We start from the raw sequence: 15,166 nt of genomic DNA, 5'->3' as shown, positions 1-15,166 counted from the left end.
ATGTGTGGTTACCTGGGATGTGAAATAGGTAAAAAGTTTAAATATGTCTGAGACGCTTTGGAAAAGTCACTAAGAAGAAAAGAGACCATTGGAAATTTACTAGGTCCATCCCTGACTCTGACCTTTGGGGGTTGGCAGCATTAGGGGATGTGCCATCTCAAAAGCGACCCAGAATGGTGAGGACCAATGGACTTCACTCAAGTGTGGCCTATCTTCTGCGGGGAAGACTGTGGTCTGGACCCCAACCTGTTGGATAGATGCCAGACATCTTCCGGAACAGCACTGAGGCAGAAGGGTGACAGAGGCCCTGGACTTGGGCTTCTTATCATCTGTGCAGTTTGGGGCGAGGATTTCACCTTTTAGAATCTTCCTTTTCTCATCTGTGTTGTCACTGTCCAGCAGCTCCTACCATAAGGGCTGGAGGGTTCAGGGGCGTCATCGTTTATTGAGTGAGTGAGTGAGTGAGTGAGTGAGTAGGTGGATGTGGTGGGGAGGCACCCGGCTCAGTGCACAACATAGAGACACTCCAGAAACGTCAGTGCCGAAAGGGAGGCAGCGAGCAAGGTTGCCGAGCGGGGTTCGTCTGGGGCCTCAGGTTTGGAAAGTGTACATACTTCTCCCTCCCCACAAATGCAGTGAGGGCAGCTCCTTTGTAGCCAGGCATTGCAAGGTAGGGTGTCCCGTTAACCCCCTTTTCTCTGGGGTGAAAGGCCTATGTGCAATTAACAGCTTTTAAGCCAGAGAATTGTTGACTCTTGCTTCGATGTTCTTTAGAGTTCACCTGCTACTGTTGTGGGGCCCCAGAAATAGGCTGCTGCTTTTATCTTGCCTGATGGGTGCCTCTCCAGAGGCAGTAATTACGGTCATAACTGACATTGAGACACTTGGCTCTCAGGAGCTCACTAATTGACTTCCGGGCCTGGTCCCGTCTCCACTGCCCACACTGCCTTCTGGTGTTGGCTCCGGGGCACATCCTCAGGGCCCCTTCAGCTAGCCAGGGTTGCTCGAAACCGTAGTCTTCAGGAGGGGCCAGGCTTGGTTTAGCCATGAGATCCCACTCTGCTCTTCACTGTGACTTCCTCGTCCTTTAGAACTGTGGTCTCAGGGGCACAGCCGTGGCCTCTCCTTCCCTGAGATGAGGACAGTGGAGGCAGTAGCCAGGGCCTGGACTCCACTTTAACCTGAGCGGTGCTTCCTGTGCCGAGGGGTTGAGAGCTGAAGGGTGGGGTGAGTCAGTCTCTCACCTGATCCTTTGTGTTCTTCTGTATTACTTAACTACATTTTAAGATTTTTTTTCCTTACCTAACGCCGTATATACTAAATCAGTTATAAAAGGATCACAGAGCTAAGTGGAAAAAAAAAAAAATTATAAAAGAACAAGAAAGAAATAGAGAGTACCTGCTCTAAAAATAGGAAAAGCTGTTCAAAGGTAAAAACAAAGGGAGACATCCGGGCGCCTGGGTGGCTCAGTCAGTTGAGTGTCGGTTGACTCTTGGTCTCAGTTCAGGTCATGATCTCTCAGTTCGTGAGATAGAGCACCTCATCAGGCTCTCTGAACTGATAGCACAGAGCCTGCCTGGGATTCTCTCTCTCTCTCTCTCTCTCCCTCTCTCTGCTCCTCCACTGCTCGGGCTGTCTCTCTCAAAATAAACAAACTTTTAAAAAAATGTCTAAAGACAAAGGAAGACTGATAAAGAAACAGACTGGTCCTGAAAACCTAAAAATTTTAAATTACATACCTCAAAAAATTCATTATACATATTTAGAAGACACATAACAAAAAGGGGGAATGTTGTAACATTAACATAGTTCCTTACTATTCAGAGGCCTCTTTCAAGTACACAGTGAGAGGGACCACTCGTAAAAAATGAACAAGAATGACAAGAACAGGGGCGCCTGGGTGGCTCAGTCGGTTAAGCGTCCGACTTTGGCTCAGGTCATGATCTCACAGTTTGTGGGTTCAAGCCCCACGTCGGGCTCTGTTTTGACAGCTCAGAGCCCGGAGCCTGTTTCGGATTCTGTCTCTCCCTCTCTCTCTGCCCTTCCCCTGCTCATGCTGTCATGCCCAATCTCTCCCCTCCTCCCCCACTCTCTCTCTCTCCCCCCCACCTCTCAAAAATAAATAAACATTTTTTAAAAATTAGGGACACTTGGGTGGCTCAGTCGGTTGAGCTTCCGACTTCAGCTCAGGTCATGATCTCACAGTTTATGAGTTCGAGCCCTGTGTCGGGCTCTGTGCTGACAGCTTAGAGCCTGGAGCATTCTTTGGATTCTGTGTCTCCTTCTCTCTCTGCTCGCGCACACGCTCTGTCTCTCTCTCTCTCTCTCTCTCTCTCTCTCTCAAAGATAAATATTAAAAAAATGTTTTTTAATTAAAAAAAAGAATGACAAGAACATGAATAGGAAATTCACAAAGTAAGAAACACACATTGCCAAGAATCTGTTAAACTTACTAGCTTTCCAGAAAACAGAAGAAACATAATTGTGGGGTATTTAAACAGAAAAAAAAACCTCAGGAAAAACTAAATGATTAACAATAGGACTGTTTTTAAAGTTACTGTATACTTTGATGTCTTTAAAAGCATGTTGTAAAGAATAGTTAATGATTAGAATAAGCTCACAACATAACTTTGTAAGTGAGAAGGTCAGGTTAAAACACAGCATTATCTCCCATTTAAAAAAAAAAATTAAAATTAAAACTCAAGGGGCACCTGGCTGGCTCAGTCGGTAGAATAAGGAACTCTTATTCTCGGGGTTGTGAGTTCAAGCGCCACGTTGGGCAAGGAGCCTACTTTAAAAGAAAATTAAGGGGGTGCCTGGGTGGCTCAGTTGGTTAAGCGTCCGACTTTGGCTCAGGTCCTGATCTCACAGTCTGTGAGTTCGAGCTCCACGTCAGGCTCTGTGCTGACGGCTCAGAGCCTGGAGCCTGTTTCAGCTTCTGTGTCTCCCTCTCTCTTTGACCTTCCCCCGTTCATGCTCTGTCTCAAAAATAAATAAACGTTAAAAAAATTAAAAAAAGAAAAGAAAAAGAAAAAGAAAAGAAAATTAAGGGGCACCTGGGTGGCTCAGTCGTTTGAGCACCCAACTTCGGCTCAGGTCACGATCTCACAGTTCGTGAGTTTGAGTCCCACATCTGGCTCGCTGCTGTCAGTGCAGAGCCTGCCTTGGCTCCTCTGTCCCCCTCTTTCTGCCCCTCCCCTGCTCGTGCTCTCCCAAAAATAAATATTTTTAAAAGTTTTTAATTAGGGGCGTCTGGGTGTCTCAGTCGGTTGAGCGTCCGACTTCGGCTCAGGTCATGATCTTGCGGTCTGTGGGTTCGAGCCCCGCGTCGGGCTCTGTGCTGACAGCTTGGAGCCTGGAGCCTGCTTCCCATCCTGTGTCTCCCTCTCTGCCTGACCCTGCCCTGTTCATGCTCTGTCTCTCTTTGTCTCGAAAGTAAATAAACACTAAAAAAAAATTGTTTTGAAGTTTTTAATTAAAGTACAAGAATATACATCAAAATGTGGACAAAAATTATCTTTAGCTGAGGCATTTCTCTATTATTTTAATTTTTACAAAAAATATTTTTAAATATTGAAGTAAAAACGAAAATGGGGGAAGTGGGTTGAAGCATCTAGGAAAGTCTGTGCTTCGCCCTCTTCCTCCCCCGTGTGGGCTCCTCACGGAATCGCCCCGTCTTTGCTCAAGTCCAGTCCTGCTCATTCTCTGCACTCCCTGCTCCTAAGATACCTGTTTGTTTCTCCTCAGGACTGAGCACAGAAGGGATCTACCGGGTCAGCGGGAATAAGTCGGAGATGGAGAGTCTGCAGAGACAGTTTGATCAAGGTGAGGCCACAGCCTGGCTGAGCATCGGAGGCTCGAGCCGGTCAGGGCGGACGGGACGGCCAAATTGCCGGGGTGTCCTGCCGCGCACAGCCCCGGAGCCAAGAGGTGCTGGCTCTTGGTGACTGGTGACTGAGAAAGAGAAAGCATTTGGCCCCAGTTAGCCTTCCCTCCGAGGTCACACTGCCACTCGGAGGGGAGGGGAACGAGCCCTGCCGCCAGACAGAAGCATTCCCCGCGCCGAACCCGAGTCAGCCCGCTGCTTCCCCGTGTCACCGTCCACTGACCGTATTCCAGGTCACCTCTCGAGGTGCCTTGCTTCTCTCACCCTGGGAAGGGCGACGTGTGCCTCCGTCACCTCTCAAGGGCCTTGCTTCCCTTGCCCTGGGCCCCCGGGGCGTAATTGCAGGCACATAATCTGAAGTTGGGTTGCAGCAATAGTCCCGTTTTTCCAACCCCAGGAATACCCTCAGCTATGACTCCCCTCCTCGCAGAGTCCCTGCACGAGAGAGACAAAGCGAGGGAACGTTTATGATCAGCTGAGCGTTGGGACCCAGACTCCCAAAGCTGAAGTCTCATGAGTTAGACTGGCTCTTGGCCGGGACTCCTGTCTCCAAAGCTGGGTCTCAGAGGTCTGAAGCCAGAGAGCTAAACTCTAAGTCTTAGAACTGAGCACACTGTGGGCTGAGAAGTCACACCCACTGGTGCCAGAAGCAAACGAGCCAAAGCAATGAAACTTCTCAGATGTCACCAGCCAGAGAGGAAAGTAAGCTGAGGATCAGAGTAGGGTCCAACCCAGCGTGTGGCTGGGCCTGAGGAGACCAAGCCAGATTCTGAAGCCAGGCAGCCCGTGTGGGCGTGTGGGACAGAGCAGCGGCCAGGGGCAGGCCCCCAACCCCGCCACGGCCAGCCGGTTAGCCAGCAGTGCGGGGAGGGCACGCACTAAGGAATCTTGCAGGATGGGAGGCCTGACGTCAGCACGAGGGTAGAGCCACATACTCCTTACGTACATGTATATATGCAAGAATCTGTTAATGGTTTCTACCGCCCCAAATGGAAATAGCTAGTGTCTAACAGTAGATGATTTCTTGTAAATCGGGAATGTAATAAAGCATTTAAAGAAAAGTGAAGGCACAGAGGTCATTGGTTTCATAAGCTGGGAGGGGCAGAGGGAGAAAGAGACTCTGCTCACCCTGCCACCTTAAGGAATAAGGATGGAGTTGAGATTATTGGTAACATTCTGTAACCCACCGTGAAAAGTGAGCCAACCTTTTAGGAAAGTCCTTTGATTTTCCAAGGGGGTGGGGGGCGGGGGGGTGTAAGGAAAAGGCAGGACAGAAGGAGGGGGTGAAGCTGCTTTATTCAAAGGATGACCTTGGAAGGAGGCATTGGGTGTTCAGCCTCTGCCTGCGAATCTCACAGCTTTTTTTTTTTTTAGCAGGGAATGCCACCTCCTGTTCAGTCTTTGATAATCCTGAGTCCCTGCCCAGGCTCCAGGCCAGCCCTGGGCAGCATCCCAGGGTCTTCGAGGTTTCTCTGCCTTTCTCCAAGCACTGAGTTTTCCTTTTGCTTCTTTCCAGCTTAGACTGACCTCACTCTCCCAACTTCCTTTCAGACCACAACCTGGATTTGGCAGAGAAAGACTTTACAGTGAATACCGTGGCTGGTGCCATGAAGAGCTTTTTCTCAGAGCTGCCAGACCCCCTGGTCCCGTACAACATGCAGATTGATCTGGTGGAGGCACACAGTGAGTACTGGTAACCCAGCCCGGCTCGTGGGCCCAGGCAGCACTCCAGGCTGACTGTGTTTGTTGAACTAAGGGAGAGGAGCTGAGCATCAGTAGAATGAGTCCTGTGCTCAGGGAACAGACACTCTGGCTCTTAGAGCTGAGGTTGGAAGGATATAAGGACAGGGAACTAACTAAGGATGATGCCGTAGGGGCTTGTAGATCAGCCCCCACCCCTCCCACCCCCGCCTTTGTAGACCAGAGATGCTTTTCTAAGCATTCTAGCAAAATCGTTGCAGGTTCCCCCAAAACTCCGTGACTTACTAGCCTGGTTTTGTAGCAGACTTGGGTCAAACCTGCTCCTATGCTTGTTCAAAGTGTAAGCGTGGTCGACACAATGTTCCCCGACCCTTAGTTTCCCTACAACACTGTCCCCGCTCCTATTTATGAAATATTAGGAGAGACCTCGAGGCAGGGCGGTAAGAGACCTGTTAAAGGGGGCGGGTATTTCTTTTCCCCTCTGCTTGCCCATCCCTCTTACAAGGAAGTTAGCATGTAGTCTGGGGCCAGCCCACCTCTGGGGGGAAAGGGATGGTTCCAGTTGCCCTGACCAGATGATCAATGGCCGGGGGGGTGGCAGGTCAGCACCTCTGGTTTTTTGTTTGTTGTTGTTGGTTTTAATTTTTTTAATGTTTATTTATATTTGAGAGAGAGAGAGTGAGAGCGAGCAAGCGGGGGAGGGGCAAAGGGAGGGAGACAGAATCCAAAGCAGGCTCCAGGCCCTGAGCACAGAGCCCTACACGGGGCTGCAACTCACAAGCCATGAGATCATGACTTGAATAGAAGCCGGATGCTTAACCGACTGAGCCGCCGGGTGCCCCAGCACCTCTGGTTTTAATGGCGACCTTTGTGAGCCATCCTGCCCGCCCTGCCAGCTGTTTCCACCCTGACCTGCTTCTCTCAGGAGGCATCTGTCCACCCGATTGGGAGCCTTCCCTCCGGGCAGCCTTTCCCGGACTTTGTGTAGTACCACAGCTTCCCACCTTGTGGCACTTTTTACCTTTTTTAGTCAGAGGCATCCTTCCTGCTGTGCAGCTCTGGTGGGCCGGGACCCCCAGAAGGAGCCATCGCTGCGCAGCTGCAGAAGGGAGTGTCTTGGCCGGTGACCATGGAGGTGGGGAAGAGGAAAAGGAGCCACAGGACTTTAGTCTCATCTCATCAGTGCCCAACTCAGAAGAGGGAGTTTCAAGCAAGCATGGTTTACTCACAAGGCTGGTGGTGTAGGCAGAAATTTGGGGGCAGTCGCAAATCAGGGTTTTAAGTCTTAGGTCACAGATTCTTAGTGGCTTCAGGAAATGGACGTGCCGACAAAAGCCCACCCCTGAAATGTGAGGGTGCCCAGGTCAGAACCTGGCTGCTGCCAGAACTGCGGGACCCCTGGGGTCACCTTTCCATGGTCTACGTACTCCGCGGTGCTGACTTTCACAACCTGGGTGCCACCTTTGCCTTGCTTTATCCTCATGGTCTCGGTGGATTGAAATCTCTCACGGCTCCTGATCTTATCCAAGCCCATCACGGATGGGGCGGGAGCGCATGGTTCTGGGGCTGTCGTAGGGTTGCCGGGCCTTCTTTCCCACCTGCTTTCTCTGGATAGGAGTCCGGGTTTCTCCAAGATGAGTTGGGTGGGGACAGGTGCCAGCTTCTGCTCTGATCCTGCTGTCCAAAGACTCCTCCAGCAGGCTCCAGGCTGGCCCAGATGTGAACCACATAGGAAATCTCTATGTGGAGCCAGCTTTCTCTCCACCTAAGCTTGTCTCTTGGCGGAAGTTGGGGAGAAAAGGTGTGGGCTGGTACTCCCCTCCTGGAGCCGGTCGATTCCTGTCAGCATTTGTCTTGACTTGGCGCCATCTAGAGGCTTGTAGAGTCCTGGCACCCGACAGAATCCCATTGTCTCTGCAGGAACTGCTAACATAGCATCTTTTTGTTTTTGGAGGGGTGGGGGGGGGCAGGAGAGGGAGGTGTTATTGATAGAGAATCAGCTGCCCTTCCTACAGCAGCTTCCCTAGTCTCCACTGCTGAGAAAGGGAGCCCCTTGCTGCGGCAGCCTGGAAAAGGGTGGAGATTTCTGCTTCCTCTTCCCATTGTGTGTTTCCTGTGCCCGAGCCAGTCAGCTGGGGTTCCGTTGTCTTGAACCTGGGGGCAGGAGGGTGGAGAGGATCTCGCTGACATGGCACCTTTCAAGGCCACAGCAGTTGAGTGAAGGTGGGCTGTGTATGTCCTGGGGTGGCTTTAACCAGGGGCACCAAGTAGGCAGTACCAGTGTTAGTGTTAAGGGACATTATGAAACGAAGATTCTCGAGCCCAAAAGTAGCTATTCCCAGCCTGGCTGGGTTTCCATGGCAACATCAACTTGACCAGCTCTTCCCACTTAATACCTAAGAGCTGTTGTGTCTGTGTGTTCAGGGCTTGAGAATGGTTTCAGATTCCATCACAACAAATATCAAGGTCACTATCAAATTGTTTTGTTAGCTGCAGAATTTCACAATATTGAACATTGCTGAAAATGTGTGCACAAATAGAGGTTTTTGTGATTATTTACCATTTATCTTCCTACCACACTCAAGGTGATGTGTGGGTGATTCAGAAACGAGTGACAGTAGCATCCGTCACCCACACTGCTGGGGAGTGGCACGCTGGGGCTTGACCTTCCATGCAGAGACGTCGTCCCTGCCCTGCCAGGGTGCATACGTTAGTTACCTGCCAGACAGAATGAAGCCAGCTGAGCTGGAAGGGTAGAAAATGCAGGGTGGAGGGCTTTGTGGAAGAGATGGCACCTGAGCTGTGGCTTCAGGGAGGACCAGGATTTCAGGAGGCAGAGAAAAGGGCTTTGGGTTCCCTGTTCATCTCACACGCACACCTCATCCTGGCCCTCGCCAAATATTGTCATTCGTTCTTGCCCCACGTCTTCCCCTCCTCCTCTTATGACACCGCCAGCCTCACCACCACCTATTTAGAGCCCCTCCGGTCCAGCCAGTCCTGTCCTAGGTCCTTTATGCCAGAGGGACCTAAAGCTAGCTCTGTCTTGGTCCAGAAGTTCTGAGCCTAAGGACCTTTGGCTCCGGGGCCTCATTAGCCCCGTAACTACTTGTAAAGCTCCATTTGTGCAGTTTAGTGTACAGAGAAGACCAGCAGCTTCCATCAGATTGTCAAAGGGATGTGGGACCCAAGTGGTTCAGGGCACTGGCTCCCGTCTTACCATTCCCACTGGGAGACGGGGTGCCTTACAGCTAGAGGTGGTAAACATCCTGGGATCGTGCCTCCTCTTGTCTGTCGAGTTAGCTGCTTAAGGTCACAGGGGTGTTCCTCGCTCACATCCTGGCACGTACCAGGCCCTGTGTGGGACAGGGACAAATGGCAGTAGACAGAGGAGTGTGTAGTCCCTGCCTCGGTCTGGCGGGGTAGGAGGCATGGAACAGGTTACTGCAGGGTCACGCCTCCCGGAGAGAGATACCCGGAATCTTCCATTCCAAGCCCGGCGGAGTGAAATCTTGGCCTTGGACTCGTTTTGTACCTGAGAGAGAGGTAGAGGGTGCATGCTGTACGTGCCTGCATGCTTCACTGAGAGGGTGCTGTGACCTTGAGCCACTTTTTTCCTCTTCTGGTGGTGCAGGTGTGCGAGATGGTCGAAGGCCATCAGATTTTCCTCCAGGCGCTGTGTGGGGCGGCAGCAGGTCCAAGCCTAGAGCCTGTCTGATGGCCTGGGGTGACGTGGGCAGCAGGGTGGCACGGCCAAGGCAGGAGCTGTGTGTGGGATCGAGATCCCTGACAGCAATTTGTGTGACCTTGGGCCCGTATTCTTACTTCTCTGAGCCTTAGTTTCTCTGTATACTGTGAGGGGTGTGGCGAGCTAACCTCTAGGCTGTGGCCTCTGGCTGTCCCCTTCTCTTCCTCCCGAGTTCTTAGGGTATGTATTAGTTCTAAATTGGTTCTAAATCGCCTGGTCTGTGTAAAAATTTTGCCTTGGTTCAGCTGGCCTGAAAATGCCTCTTCTGAACCCGTGTTGCCGTCTCCATCAGCTGAGACCTCATTTCACAAGTATGACATGTTAGCTGGGGGGGTCCTTGCCCTGTAGAGGGCCCCTCCCCACCCGAGTCGTCCTTCAAAGAGGATCTGAAGCCGGAGAGCGCTGCGGCCTGGCAGAAGGCAGGGGACCCGGAGCAGACGTGGGGGAGACGGAGCCTGTGCCCGGCCGCCCTCCCCCCACCGGTCTTACGTCCTTGGCGCTGCCTCTTGGCCTCGCCCCAGCCAGCGCGTAGGGTGAGCCTAGTGCGGTGAGGGCTGCACAGACAGCCGCTCCGAAGCTGCCCCGCTAGCACTCTGGCCTGTGCAGAGGAAGAAATCACTGGCGTCCCGAGCACCGGGAAGAAGATTCGCTTGCTTGAGGGGGGAGGTGAGCGAGATGAAGTCAGAAGGTGGTCAGCAAGATGGGTCGTGTTTTTCGTGAGACAGACAACAGAGGGCCGGGCCCTGCACCGAGAGGCTTCCTGTTGTCTCCTTGACGTCCTTGCTCCTCCCGCCAAACCCTGTGCTCCCCAGCACTCGTGAGCACCTGCACCCTGAAGCTGGCTGGAGAAAGGGAGGGGAAGCATGAGTAGGGGGGACCATCTAGGTCTTCGTTGGGCACCTTGCTGCCGCACCACGTGGCATTCCTGAGAAAGGGGCGTGAGTTACTATCGAGGCAGCCTGATACCCCCACCTCTGCCTCCCCCCCCTCCTCCCCCCCCCCTCCTCCCAAGGAAGACCGAGGGAGCCAGCATCCCTGTGGCACCATGGATGGGAAGGAGAAGACCGGCACCTGTCACTCCAGCCCCGCTTCCTGCCTGTAGTCAGGATGGCAGAGACCCGCTTTTGGGTGAAGGCGCCCTAGGGGTCAAGTGCCTGATGAAAACACACAGCTGCGTTTGTGCCGCACCGGCGCCCAGCAGACACCTGGGCCGGGCTTGCATCTGTAAGGGGGCGCGATCGCTTTTTTATGAAGTGAGATTCTGAGCCCTGCCTGTGCTTCTCAGGTGTCAGGACGATCGCGCATCCTCCCTAGAGCAGTGTACTATTTTTAAGTAAACTTTTTGCTGAAGTTTAACAGTAAAAAGTATTTGAAATTCAAGGCCGGAGACAAAGCGTGCTCTCAAGGTGGAACCCTTAAAATAAATCTTAGGCGCAGAGCAGTGAAGGTGATAGTGACCCCACCCAGTTCGCTCCCTTGGCTTTTCAATCATTTTCTAACAGACAGACGCTATCAAAACACTGTTGTTATCAAGTCCCAATCTTGAGTCCTAAAACTCCCCAGTTTCATGACCGTGAGCCTACCGGCAAAAGCTCTGGGTCGCTCCGGCCCTGCCTGTCTCTGTGGCCTCCCTTCCCGCTGCTTCCTGACACTCGGACCGCTTCCAGATGCTTACTGTGTGTGTGCTGTTCCTTTCACAGTATGGCATCACCATCCCCAGCCCCTTTTACAGACAAGGGCCTGACACTCACATGTGTCACTCACCCAAGATCCCACAGCTGGCGGGTGTCAGGGACAGAATTTGTGCCCAAGACCGTGTGGGTTGGGTTTGGCTCTGTCCCACCGCACGGCCCTGGCCCCCTGCCCCTTGCCACCCCCCCCACCGTTCGTGCACCACCTGTCCTTCCTCGCCCAGCTCGAGCCAGGCTCCTCCTGTGCTTCCCCAAACCATGACCCTCTAGGGGCAATGCCTACCGCAGAGGTTCTTAACTTGGAGGCCACAGGCTTCCTAAGGAATGTGATGGGTTTGGGCGAGTCCATGAACTCCAGAGGTCGTAGACAGGGTTGTACATGGCCTATCTGGGGAGAGGTTCTGGAACTCACATCCAGCCCAAAGGAGTCTGTGCCCCCAAACCAGTCGGGAACCATCGTATTTTTTTAGCGATCCCCCCATTCATCCACCCCCATAAGTATGGGATAGCTGTTATCTCTTCCTGGGCCCTACTCTAGTTTTTCTGAGTGCTAGAGATCACCTTCAGTTCTAAGAAGTAGCCACAGGGGGATCTTTCCATGCTCGAAGAAATCTGTCTAGGCTGGCTCTCCTAGCCAAGATAAGCCGGGCGTATTCAGGGAAGGGAGGTGGGATCCCAGGAAACACGATATCCACAGCCAGTCAGTGATGATTGAGTCCCAGCTCTGTCACCTCTCTGGGTATGAGATTCCTTATCCCTCAATAGGGCGACAAGCCCCTTCCTCGTAGGACAGCAAAGACTTGCTGAACCAGGCCTGGTGTGGATAAGCCCTTACTCGAGTTAGCTTGTTTTCACACTCCCACCACATTAGGATTCCATGATGGGCAAAGTGTGGGTGGTGGTGGGGGAAAGGGGTGCATAGGCCCTTTGATGAACTGCATGAGAATTCCCCCACTGTTTCCATCGGCTCCTCCGATAGGGGGATGTGTAGAGGGTCCTTGTGTCTCTAGGGAAAGGACAGAGCCCTGGTCTTGTGACAGACTCCCTCCCTAGACAGTCTGTGGGCGTGGGTGGGTGGCAGTGCTCACCCGTCTGCTCAGGAAGCACGCGGGCTTTCTGCACCGGGATTCCTGTCTCCGGGGGCAACCGGATGAGCGAAGAATGGTGTTCTGTATGGGGAGTCTGTGTGGATCGTTGAGTCTCGGGTGGTGGGGGGGCCAGGAAGCCCCGGGCGCACAGTGCTCCCCTTCAGCAGGGGCCTGGGACCCCGAGGTGGGCCCGGTTGCTGGGTCGGTGCCACCGCCAGGTGTGCCCGCTGTGGGCACAGACTTTTGGGGGGAAGAGTGGGGCTGACCTGGTGTAAGAGCCCTGGGCCACCCCTAGGCGGCCCCCAGCCCACCAGTCTCACCACCCGCCCAGGACTGCCATCTCTCGAGCCCGCAACACCCACCAGCTGTGGCCATGGAAGTCTTTGGTTTTCTCTTTCCTCAGAAATCAATGACCGGGAGCAGAAGTTACATGCCCTTAAGGAAGTACTCAAGAAATTTCCAAAGGAAAACCACGAAGTCTTCAAATACGTCATCTCTCACCTGAACAAGTAGGTGGCCGGGCTTGCCCTCGGGTCTTCCCTCCATCTGAAATGGCTAGTCAGGGGCCGGGCCGGTGAGCAGCAGCGTGACGCAGAGCAAGGCCCTGTCCTCAGCCTGGCAGTGATAGGGCTGCCGTCTCCCTCCTCAGTAGGCCACGTCTGGCTCACCAGGGGCATCCTGGGGTCTCGACTCCTCCTCCCATGTCCGTCCTGCTTCTGTCTGAGAGGCCCGTGTGGCCTCGGGCATGCCCAGGGTCCTCCGCGGTATGTGACAGAACACTGCCAAGGTACGTGTGCTGTGAAGAAGCTCGAACTCGTCGAGTACGTGCAGGAGTGTGGGCAGGAAGCCTGGAACTGTTTCCGGATTTATGTACAGACAGAGTAGGTTGGTTTTCCAGGCAAACCTGTTCTTCTCTCGCCAGAGTGGTGTTTGATGGGGTTCCTACTCCCTCTCGGTGCAGCCAGAGCAGTGTCACGCACTTTGAGGCCCGGGCGATTGTCCCTGAGGCAAGACCTCAGAGTCACTCCTCGGGGGCTGGCCCTGTGGCGACACCGAAGCAGAGGACCAGCCCTAGAGGGTCTCCGACCTCGACTTCCAGGCCAGGCCCGGGAGAGCTGTGCTCGGGCCTTTTCTCTGTTCAGGCTGTAGACGGGCAGGCGGGCAGAGCGGTCTGGGGTGTCAGTGAGCACGAGCACACATGGGACAGGGCAGGGTCCCTGCTGGCAGAGAGCCTCATCTGGAGCCCCCTGCCCTGTGGAGCCCTGACCGTGAGTTTGGTGTCACCCACAGAGTCAGCCACAACAACAAGGTGAATCTCATGACCAGTGAGAACCTCTCCATCTGCTTCTGGCCCACCTTGATGAGACCCGACTTCAGCACCATGGACGCCCTCACGGCCACGCGGACCTACCAGACAATCATCGAGCTCTTCATCCAGCAGTGCCCCTTCTTCTTCCACAATCGGCCCATCAGTGAGCCTCCCGGTGCCACGCCCAGCTCCCCCTCCGCCGTGGCTTCCACCGTCCCCTTCCTCACCTCCACACCTGGCACGAGCCAGCCGTCACCCCCCCAGTCGCCTCCACCCACGCCCCAGTCTCCCATGCAGGCCCTGCTCCCCTCCCAGCTGCAAGCCGAACACACGCTGTGAGCCACCGAGGCCTGGGGCCAAAGGTGACCTTCTCTCTTCCGCGGGGTGGCATGCGGCCTTGAACAAAACCAGGTCCACTGGGGTAGGAGTGGGGAGAGTGTCCCCTCTCCCCTGTTACCTTCTCAAGACCTCAGCGGTAGCACCAGCCCCAGTCCACACCTTGTGCTGGGCCATCAGGCTCCCCGAGCCCAGCGCTGCAGACCCCGGAGCCGGCCGTAGGCAGCAGCCAGAGGGCGCCCTGCTCTCTGACTTGGACCTTCTTGAGGACTGAACTGGCCAGGCAGTGGCCCCCGTGACCCTCTACACGCTCCCTGCTCCCCAGACCGCTTACCCCGCCTGCCCGCGCACAGCGGCCTCAGGGCATCGTTCACCGCTTGGACAGAGCCCCGGCCTCTGCCAGTGGAAGCAGGTTCCGAGATTTGGGCTGCCCCGGGGCGGGGTCGGCGGTCCCTGCAGAAAACAATTCCCGTCCGTTTTGTCCACCTCTTTCCACCTTCCGCGTCTGCACTTCCACCCCCGTCAGGGTGGCGCCTGTCCGGTGGCGGCCTCGGGAATGCGCGGGCCGCGGCTCTGTCAACCCAAGGTACCGTGCTGAGGGTGTACCCCCTGCAGGTCAGAACCGGGGGAGGGCGGCTGTGTGCCCGGACCAAGAGCGTGGGACTCCCCTCCACTTGCGCACGCCCCCTCCCTCTTCACAGGATCTGGCCTACGTTCCCTTTAAAACAAGGGAACGCTGGAAGAAAAACGGAAAACCCCTCCCATAACTCACGAAAGAAAAAGGAAGAAAATCCAGACCTCGAGACTGAGCTCTCCTCTCACCTCTCGGAGAGGCAAACGGGGGGCGGGTGGCCCTTGCCTTGGTAAAAGCGAAGCAGGGATGCCCAGGGGTGGCTGCCAGGAAAGCTGTTGGGGTCCCACTGATACCCTGTCAGCACATCCCCTTTTCCCAAGAAGACAGTTTAAGCCCTTGGTGGGAGAGCTTGGGAGACCAGCCTGGATCCTGGTCTGCTTTGGAACACACTACAGTGCTGTGGAAACACTATTCTGTGCGGGTGTGTGTGTGTGTGTGTGTGTGTGTGTGTGTGTGTGTCCCTGTTAGGGTGGCGCTGGGGGCATCTGGGGCTTGGTTTAGTCATCCTCATCCCGGGCCCCCGAACACCACCAACCCAGTGCTGAGGGCACTTCATGGGAAGTGGGTGACATACGGGGAAGTGTGGTCCGGGTTCCTGCACAGGGCCTGGGGGAGCAGAAGTCACAGAAGCAGTCGGACTCATGAGGAGGGTGCCGGGCCTGCCCGTCACTACAAGCCCCGTGGCTTTCCCCGGCCCTTCCTGGGAAATGGCCTTCCCCTCAGCCTCTGTGCCCTTCCCACCTTCCCACCTTCCCACCGGGAACCCTTCGAGTGCC

The 15,166-nt window shown here is 54.4% G+C and overlaps 1 protein-coding gene across 1 annotated transcript in view; it reads left to right on the top strand.

The window, feature by feature from the left end:
• ARHGAP35 (Rho GTPase activating protein 35) overlaps nucleotides 1-13,859 on the top strand; it is a 120,750-nt gene extending 106,891 nt beyond the window's left edge. Inside the window, exons 4-7 of the mRNA XM_042920497.1 lie at nucleotides 3,748-3,825; nucleotides 5,438-5,569; nucleotides 12,515-12,620; nucleotides 13,402-13,859. Of these exons, the coding sequence (XP_042776431.1) occupies nucleotides 3,748-3,825; nucleotides 5,438-5,569; nucleotides 12,515-12,620; nucleotides 13,402-13,759 (674 nt within the window). The 3' untranslated portion in view covers nucleotides 13,760-13,859. The remainder of the gene's footprint in view (nucleotides 1-3,747; nucleotides 3,826-5,437; nucleotides 5,570-12,514; nucleotides 12,621-13,401) is intronic.
• Nucleotides 13,860-15,166: the final 1,307 nt, after the last annotated feature.

The sequence above is a fragment of the Panthera leo genome, chromosome E2 (genome assembly GCF_018350215.1).
Source record: "Panthera leo isolate Ple1 chromosome E2, P.leo_Ple1_pat1.1, whole genome shotgun sequence".
In the NCBI taxonomy this organism is placed as follows: Eukaryota; Metazoa; Chordata; class Mammalia; order Carnivora; family Felidae; genus Panthera; species Panthera leo.
The sequence above is the reverse complement of the archived record's forward strand: the minus strand, read 5'-3'. Positions and strand labels throughout refer to the sequence as shown.